At 35.9% G+C, this 9,886-nt stretch overlaps 1 protein-coding gene across 1 annotated transcript in view; it reads left to right on the top strand.

The window, feature by feature from the left end:
* Window positions 1-9,886, top strand: part of LOC105814467 (chromosome unknown open reading frame, human C5orf42) — a 120,373-nt gene that overhangs the window by 98,838 nt on the left and 11,649 nt on the right. The window contains exons 42-45 of the mRNA XM_012649444.1: window positions 2,105-2,135; window positions 2,638-2,769; window positions 6,030-6,195; window positions 9,649-9,707. Of these exons, the coding sequence (XP_012504898.1) occupies window positions 2,105-2,135; window positions 2,638-2,769; window positions 6,030-6,195; window positions 9,649-9,707 (388 nt within the window). The remainder of the gene's footprint in view (window positions 1-2,104; window positions 2,136-2,637; window positions 2,770-6,029; window positions 6,196-9,648; window positions 9,708-9,886) is intronic.

Genomic DNA, 9,886 nt, shown 5'->3' with positions numbered 1-9,886 from the left:
AAAAAATTATTTAATGTTTAAAGGCAGAAGAAAAGGTAGTGGGAAAAGAGAAATTGAAAGTACTGGGTTAAGGAGATGATTCATACAGGATTATACTAGCTTCTTAGGATGGAAGAAAAGAGAAGGAGAAAAGTCAATAAATGGCATAACATATAAAGATGGATAAATTCAAATGCTTTTCTTTAGTATTTAATGTATGATAATAAATTTGGAAAAAACCATATTACTATATTTTAACAACGTACAGAATTTAGATGCTCTAATGGATATTTTCTCCAAAGATGGCATCTTAGAAAGATGTGTTGTCATTCCCTTGCTTTAATGATCAAAAATAGCTTATATTTCCTCTTTTGCAATTAGGTTCCATTTCTTAGGACATTGTTCTGAATATTCTTAATAGTGGCAAATAATTTATTCACTGAAGATGGATTGAATTTTTGCTAACAGACAAAAGTTATTCAGGGGCACTTCTGGTAAATGAAGTATGTGACCAGGCTGAATGTCACTGTTTGGAATTAAAAATAAGAAATTGTGGATATCAAGGAATAAAGTTGATCCATTGTGTTTAATAAATTGTCTATGAAAGCAGTTCCAAAGGAAGAGTTCCAAAAATGGTTTGAAAATGAAATAAGGTATACTCTCCCTTTGTAACTACTTTTAAAAGTATTCATTTGGATATAGCACTTTTCTGCTCTTTGATAAAAGAAATTAGTTTCATTTCTTAGTAGTCATACTTTTTATATCTGATGAATCTATACTTTCACCATTATTATTTTTTCTTTCAGTAGTTGAGGCTTTTCTTAACAATAACTGTATTGAGGAAGATCTTTGTCAGGACCAAAGGCACTGAATTCTATCATGTAAAACTGTTTATCTTTAAACATGAAATGATTTAGTTAAATTGCATTTGTTATCAAAGTGCTCTGGAGTTCTGCAAAAAGATGTTCTCCTTTAGCAATAGTGATTGAGAAGTATTAAACTTGCATAGGTTTGACAAGGTTTGCCCAGGTTGGTAGGTACTGTGGCCATGGGTCACGAACAGCAGAACAGCTGGTTGCTTACTTCCCTTTGATGCCTGACACTTCGGACTTCACCCTGAGAGGTCTCCGTCTTTGACAGTCTCACTGACTTCCCCTATGCAGCCCAGCCAGTACTGGAAGAGAATCCCTTCATGCCTTTTTTAGGAATAGGCCAACAGGGGCTACTCAAACACTGATAGAAAGTATTCTTCTCTTTTCAAAGTGTATGTTATCTTTTTCTCCTGAGCAAAAGCTCTAAGAGGTAGTATTATTACTAATACTAGTAATAGTATTATTGTTATTGCTATAATCTTAGGTTTATGTGAAGTATTTCCCTCTTAGTTAAATTTCATTAATTGCTATTAAGAACTCACAAATTCCCAGCCTCTGAGGACAAAGATAAAATCCTTGATTTGGGAGTTAATAAATAGAACAATATGTTTTCAAGAAACCAAAATTATTTCATATTAAAAATATGTGTATGTATAAGTTGTAGGGGCAGGTTTGGTTTATCTTGGGTCTAATCAAATCTTAAGGAATTTTTTTTTGAGAAGAGATGTCACAACACTTTTCCCTATGTTAATTCAATTCTCTTTTAGAGTTAAACATATAGAAGATTGACAAGAGTAAGTGGTTTGCTTTGAAGACATGTAGTTCATACTGAACAAACCTTAAAAATTATTCTTTGGGTCATGATCTTATAAGTAAATGGGTTCTTGGATTTAAATTAGATATTTTCCAAACTATATTGCTTTTAGATCACCAGAAGTTTTTTGTTTGTTTTTATATAAAGTTAATTGCACTCTAGTATTCTAAACAATGTACTAAGCAGAGTTGTTCCTTCTGAAGGATATTATACAGAATACTTGAGCTAGAAATGTAATTATCTTAAAGTGTAGACAATATTTACTACCAAATAGCATATTCAAGAGGAAGACAATATGCTGTACATATATATCTTTAAACCAATTTGGACATTTAAAAATATTTAATTTCTGGTTATATAATTTCTAAGTCAGGTCAATAATTGAAAGTAAAAAAAACGACTTGAAGTTTTTATTAATAATAATGTTTCTTTTTTAAAGGTATGAATAACAGTGATGAATTATTTGAGAGGTAAATATCTTGAGTAAATTTACAGTTTTACTTAAAATTTGCTATAAATATGTGTTCTGGAAATTTTGTTCACACGTGTATGAACTTTTACACTATACATCTTTTCATGGTGTAAAGGAGTACAGTTAAGTTCCCATTGGGAATAGGATGTTTTAAGAAATTGAGGATTATTATATCCCTTACTGTTTCGTACAGGTAATTAAAATACAATAGGCTATATTTGCTACATTATCTTTTACTAAATATGTATTAAATTTCAGTAGGCAGGACCTGTAGAGGTTTTCTCCTGGGCCTTATATTTGCTTTTTTAAGAAAACCTACTAAGTCATTAATTATCAGTTGTTAGGTTTTTCCACTGAGAGTTACTAGGATTACAGAAATAGAAGGAACAGCAGATATATGTTTATTATTTTGTATTCATTTATTACATGTTCATTTTTGCTTAATGTAATTAAGTTGTGGATACTGATTCATATTTCTCAAATTACATTTACAAATGAAGTGTTTCAGAAGATCCACTCCAGATGACTGGATTGACTGATATTGCAGACATTATTGATGACCTTATAACTAAAGATGGAATTTCCAGTGAGGAACTTGGCCTAACAGAACAACAAGCCAGGAATATCTCCAGGTAATCCCATTTAAAATATTTATGGTTCAAGAATGTTCAAAATTGACCATATTTTGATGTGATTTTTATGGAACAAATTCGAAGCTTAAAATAGATTTTTTTCTGCCTAAATGCATTTTGTGATGTGTATTTGTCATTCTTCCCTCTCCCCCAACAAGTGTAGTATATATCTGTATCCTGTGAGTTTTTCCAAGGTGTCTTCACTCTAAGTACAACATACTTTTAGTCCTATCTCTTATTAGAAGTAATTAATGATGTAGTTCCTGGCACTTTACCCTAAATATTAACCCTTAGAATACATTTAAATAGCTTTTCCTTGGATATTAGGTTAAAATGTTTCCTTACAATCTTCCCTGTGTCAGGAACTGGTTCCCGATAGAATGAAGGTTGACTCTCCTACTGATGCTTCCCCACGATACATACACTCCTGGTTTGTTTATATAACATAGTCAGCCTTATGAATAGCAGCTGTACTTCTTTATTTCTTAGTTCAATTCCACTTACTACCTCAGTGAAAATGCAGTGTATACTCAAACTTACAAAACTGTTAGCGGGAAATAGCATGCCAAAAAAAAAGAGAAAACTACGATTTCTATTTAATTAATGGAATTTATCTGCTATATTGTATATGATCTTGTATCAAGACCATGTAAACTCTAACTTCCTAAGCTAACACATTTAGTTACCTTCAATCGTTTTTTAAGTTAATGATCATGTTATCAACAATAGTCTATTAAATGTCAAGAATTAGTATAAAAATTAAATAAGGTTTCTGCTTTTGGAGATAGAGCTATAAGACCAAGTTATATCAGTGCTATGCGAGCTCAGAGGAAGAGAGTCAGCCAAAGAAGGCAGCTACACTAGTTCTGGATTTGAACCATATCTCAAAGGATCAATAGAATTTATGTGGCTGATAATTGGGAGAAAAGGTGTTCTAGGCAGAGAGAAGATAGTACACAAAGATGTGACTGGCAGTAAAGGACAAGGAATTAGGCGTGGCTAGAGTTTGTGCACTGGAAGGGGAGAGTGGGGCAAACTGGGAAACTCACTGAGCTCAGTCTTTCTATGAGTAGTACAGGAGTCAGCAAAGGACTTTCACTGGAAATAGGAGCCAATTAGAAGTCTTGCTTCAGTAGTCTAGAGATGAGGTGAATTAGAATGGAGAGTCTAGTGCAATAGGCGTGAGGCTGTCAGGAGGTGAGAATGACAGCTTTTCTACTTGGATGACTGAGTTGATAATGATTTCTTTAGCAAGATAGAGAATGCAGTTTTAGGTATAAGGTGCCAGAAGAACATTTTTTTGGTAATATTCATTGGTACCTTAGTTTTAAGTCCTCTGAGAAGCACATAGGATTTTGACAAGCAAGAGATTTATTTGGATAGAAGCCAAATAAATTGGAGGGGAACGAGAGAGGATGCCATACAAGGTGAGGACAGCTGTCAGACTGCAATGCCAATATGGGTCTGATCCTGTGCTGGGGGGGTCCCTGAGATCACCCCCAGGTTCAGTGGTTCACTAGGAGGACTCACAGAACTCGGCATATAGTCATATTGGTGGCTAGAATTTATCACTGCAAAAAGGTTCAAAGCAATATCAGTAAAGGAAAAAGGTACATGCAGTAAATTCCAGGGGAAATCAGGCAGAAGCTCCCAAGAATCCTTTCCCAGTAGAATCACACGGGACACACTTAATTCCTGCAGCAACAAGTTGTGACAACATGTGCGAAATGTTGTCTACCAGGCAAGCTCATTAGAGACTCAGTGCATGGGGTTTACTGAGGGTGTTCCCTGACATGTACCAAGATTCCAGACTTCCAGAAGGAAAGCAGGTATTCAGAATAAACCACATTGTTTGTATTTGCGACCCATCTTCCATGTAGGATGGTGTCTTCTTCACACTCTGGGTGATGCATCTGCCCCAAATCCCCATCTTGCACCGCCAGTTTTCTCAGACCACTCCTAGTATCACTTGCATTAGTTTGGATCCTCCAAGAAGCAGAAGCCAAGATGGGATTAGATGTACAAGAGATTTATTGAGGGTAGGGGAAGTGCTTGTAAGGGGAATAAGGAAAAAAAAAAAGAGAGAGAGGAGAAGCATCAGACCACAATATTGGTCTGAGGCCTCTCTGTGATGGAGAGAGAGAAAAGAAGAGGGTTGGGAGACAGAGTGTGGTGCATACTTCTAAGAATATTTCAGCCAGGTCAGTGTAAGACCTTAAGCCAAAATCACCCAGCGTATCACCTGTGTCTTGCAGGAATGGGCCTACTGCAGTGTCCCTGCCATGCTTAGTCATTAACTCGGGCCAGACCATGGGAAGTATGGCAGGGGCCTAAACATGGGGCTAGATCCAGAAGGGCAGCAGTTGAAGTCATCTCTGTATTATAAGTTTTGAAAGTTATTGACATAGTTCAGGGAATAAATTATAGATAAATCTAAAATGGAACCTTTAAGACATTAATATTGAGGTGGTGAGGAGAAAAGAAAGGAGACAATATAGGAAGCTACGTAGTGTTTTGAGAATTAGGAAAAGACCCAGGTAAGATAGAGTTAAAAGAAAAAGGGGAAAAGTTTAAAGCAGCAGTCCTTAACCTTTGTGGCACCAGGGACTGGTTTCATGGAAAACAGTTTTTCCACAGACCAGGGGTGGGGTTGGCGGGGAATGGTTTCAGGATGATTCAAGCACATTACATTTATTGTACAGTCAAACCTCTCTGCTAATGATAGTCTGTATCTGCAGCTGCTCCCCAGCGCTAGCATCACCACCTCAGCTCCACCTCAGATCATCAGCATTAGTTTCTCATAAGGAGCGGGCGACCTAGATCCCTCACATGCAGTTTACAGTAGGGTTCGTGCTCCTGTGAGAATCTAATGCTGCTGCTGATCTGACAGGAGGCGGAGCTTATGTGGTGATGGGAGTGATGGGGAGTGGCTGTAAATGCAGAGGAAGCTTCACTTGCTTGCCTGCTGCTCACCTCCTGCTGTGCAGCCCAGTTCCTAACAGGCCACAGACAGTCTGTGGCCTGGGGGTTGGGGACTGTAGCTTTAAAGCAAATGTTATAAAAAAGTTGTTGGTGAACTTTGAGACCATTTTCAGTGGATTTCAAGGACAGATTGGGGTGAGTTGACTAGAGATCATAAATGTGTACTACTTTTCAAGATGGGGCAAAATCTTTCCAAATGAATAGTATTTAGTCATGATATTTCTTACCTGCATAACAAATTTAAAGGCAAATGATGCCTTGCTTGTTAAATTTCCCAGAATTCAGCATTCTTCTGGCAGACATCCACAAAGAACTGAGAAGGAGAGAAGAGAGATTCAAGTCTGGATGAAAAGAAAACAAAAAGAAAGAATGGCAGAGTATCTAAAGCAGCTGGCAGAAAAGAGAAGGCAAGAACATAATCCTTTCTGCCCTAGAAGCAATCCAGTAAGTCTGCAGTATCAAGGATGATGGAATTATCACAGAATATGTGCGGTTTTTTCCTGGCAAATATTTGAGAAAAGGATTAACATATTAGGTCATTCAATACGAAATGTCTGATTTCGAATCAAAAGTGTAGTTTATTATATTTCAAACAAGAAGCAGTACAGTTAATCAAGTATGAGCCTAAACTATGGACACAGATTTGCCATCCTAACAGTAGCTTGTTTATGCCAGCAGCGAAGAAGCCTGGAGAACAAGTGGTGATAAAATCACGAAAAGTGTTTTCCATAGCCTGTTGAGAATTGAATATTTTTCCTTTCAAGAAGTGGTCCAAAGCCTGCAAGAAGTGGTAGTCAGTTGGGGCAAGGTCTGGTGAATATGGTGAATGACAGAGAGTTTCCAAGGCCAGTCTCTGTAGTTTGAGCAGTGTTTTTTTGTTTATTTTTTTTGCAACATGTGGTCTTGCAAGAGGATTGGCTTGTCTCTATTGTGCAATCTCAGCTGCTTAATCTCAAGCATCCTTATCATTTGATCCAATTGTCTGCAGTAGACATCCACTGTAATCGACTGACCACAGGTTTCATCACTCTGTAGTGGAGAATACCAGTGCTGGACCACCAGACACCATTAGCTTTTTTTGATGAATATTTGGTTTTGGACTGTGTTTCGGCACTTCATCTTTATCTAACCATTGTGCCAAATGCTTGCAATTGTCAGGAAGAATCCATTTTTCATCATATATAACAATACAGTGTAGAAATGGTATGCCTTCATGTCATAACAGCAAAGAAAGGCAAGCTTTGAGACAATTTCTCTTCTGACAGTCATTTAAATCATAAGGTACCCATCTATCCAGCTTCTTTACCTTGCTGATTTGTTGCAGTTGTCCAATATTGTTGGAATAGTAACATGAAACCTTGCTGCTAATTCATGCGGAGGTTGAGATGGATTCACTTCTATTACAGCTTTCAGCTCATCATTATCCACCTTGGTCCCAGGTTGCCCACGTGGCTCATTTTCAAGATTAAAATCACCAGAATGGAACTTCTGGAACCATCCACATACTATGTGTTCATTAGCCACATCCTTCCCAGACACTTCACTGATATCTTGAGCTGTCTGTGCAGCACTGGTTCCACAATGAAACTCATATTCAAAAATAACACGAATTTTTGACTTATCCATGGTTTCACAAAAGTTGGTCTAAAAAAATTGAAAGATAATCACAAGCCAAAAACCATGGGTTTGAAATAATGAGGATGTACCTTCACAATAAAAATAAAACAAGAAGTGTCGAAGTGAAAATGTCAGAGATAGCAACTGTCAAACTTAGCACTTGCAGAAATCCAACATTTCATACTTAATGACCTAATAATTTGGATGTGTTTCTTATTTGGCAGATAGAAAAGTCATCATTTTAAGTCAGGAAAAGTTAAGAAATTACCTTAAAATGTATCAGGATATTGTGCTTGATTGATGAGAATTGAACCATGTTTTCTTGAACTATCATAAATATTTTTTTCTCCCCCAGGCTAATTATGGCTCTAGCCTTTTAAGAAAATAAGGAGGTTGAGTGACCGGGTGACCAATTGGAACTGTTCCTTTAATTTTAAGAGTCAGTGGCAGTTGAAATAACTGTATTAAAGCCATTTTTAAAACTCAGTTTTCTATCCATAAGTTTACAATGAATAAAGAGAAAAAAAACAAACAATGGTCCAATCATGTACTAACAGAACAGTGGCACTTCTGTCTGTGTGTAATTTTGTTTTTTTTAACTGCCTTTTAAACTGTCAGCATGTATTTACTTACCCGTGAATATGGACATCACCATGTCTAGGTGAGGAGCAGTTTTCTTCAAACAGTGCAACAAAGCAGTCTTACTTTGATAGTTATAATACTAAGAAAATACATTTGGATTACAGTTTATCTTTTACTTAATCAAAAGTAAAATAAAATGTTAATATAATAGCACTTCATTGTTTCAGCATCATTAGGAGAACAAATTCTGTAAGTGAATTTTCCAGATAAGACTGTCCCATTTAAACACCAGGTAGTAAAATGTAGGTGAACTATTATTTAAAGTGTGTAATTTACTTACCTGCCTCTGAAAAGAGCATATTGGTGTTAATATAGCATTTTCTTGATAGCTGTGGAGACATGGTAGTGACCCTCAGGGATACTGAGGTACGTGACTAGAATCTTAAAGTGCATGCGTGTGTGTGTGTGTGTGTGTGTGTGTGTGTGTTCCCCATCCTGTGAAGAATGGGTTCAGACATCGCCTTCCCTGCCAAGACGGGTATTTGTATACACAAGGAGTGCAATACGCACTACCCGAAGGATGGATATATTTGAAACACGGACTTCGGTGGGGGGGGAACCAAGGGCAACACACGTAACCTAAACATCTGTACACCCATAATTTGCTGAAATAAAAAAAAAAAAAAAAAAAGAACGTAAATACCCAAGATGGTTATCCTGTATCCAGATTTAGAATAAATTAACTCCGAGGGCATAAGGCATAAGGACTCCTTAGTTCATAGACTTTGTGACATCTCATTCAAGATTGCAAACACTCATTTCTTTATTTTTAACATCTATTTGGGTAAAGAGATGGGATTAGTGACTGGTTAATGTAATTAAAAATTTCATTCGCATTTCTATCATAAATCAACAAGAGCTTTAATTTGTTACTGCTTCTCTATAGGATCTTAAGAAAGTAAATTTACTTCTGTGTGTCAATTTTTATATATATAATTGTGTATGAAAAGATTTAATCTCACATGTAACTCATGACAATAATTCTTAATGTTTTGGGATAAGATGTATGTGTCATTTGTTGTTTGCCTTCTGGGGCATAAATTTTGAAGAGTTTACAAGTCACAATGAACTCACTGCAGTAGGTTTTGGGTGAACATTTTAAAACATCAGAATGATGATTGTAAATGCCGATGACTCGTTTCTGCTTTATTAACAAAGCTCTTGGTGAGATTAATCACAAAATTGAGTACAGAATATAGGTGTTTTCATCCCTAACATGTTTCTGTTTTCCATTTTAAGTGAAGTTAATAAGGTTCTCCACTTTGAGAAAATATATTAATTCAACTAGTAAAATACAGGGTGTCCGAAAAGTCGCCATACATAGGGAAAATGGGAAATTGTAGCTAAATGTACTTTTATTTACAAAATATTCATTCATTACAAAATTTTACAAAATTTTTCCTTTGTATGGAGACTTTTGGGACACTTTATAGACTTTGCATTCCATTTATTAAATTGGATTTTACTTTAATTGTATGATGCTTAATTTAACATATTCATGTTTTGTGCTAGAGTGGAAAGCTTCATCAAATATGACAGTATTTTGTACTGCTTTCTATAATAAATAGCAGAATTATGTCTAATGGTTTAATTATTTGTATTGAATAATAATGAATTAACTGGATATTTCTTTTGCAGTTTTACATGACTTCAAGGGAAATCAGACTGAGACAAAAGAGGAAGCATGAAAAAGACAGGTGAGTTTGGTAGCTATATCCTGAGCAGTCTCACTAGCTTGCTTATCCTAGGCACAGATAAAGCCTTAGAAATTCTGTTTTTCACAATAGTCTCTTTTTTGTTGATAAACAGAAAATTGTGGGAGATATCACTGCAAGGAAAATAATGAGACTCACTAGCTTTTTTTTTTTTTTTTTTT

The sequence above is a fragment of the Propithecus coquereli genome, unplaced genomic scaffold, assembly GCF_000956105.1.
Source record: "Propithecus coquereli isolate 6110/MARCELLA unplaced genomic scaffold, Pcoq_1.0 Scaffold110, whole genome shotgun sequence".
Taxonomy (NCBI): Eukaryota; Metazoa; Chordata; class Mammalia; order Primates; family Indriidae; genus Propithecus; species Propithecus coquereli.
The sequence above is the reverse complement of the archived record's forward strand: the minus strand, read 5'-3'. Positions and strand labels throughout refer to the sequence as shown.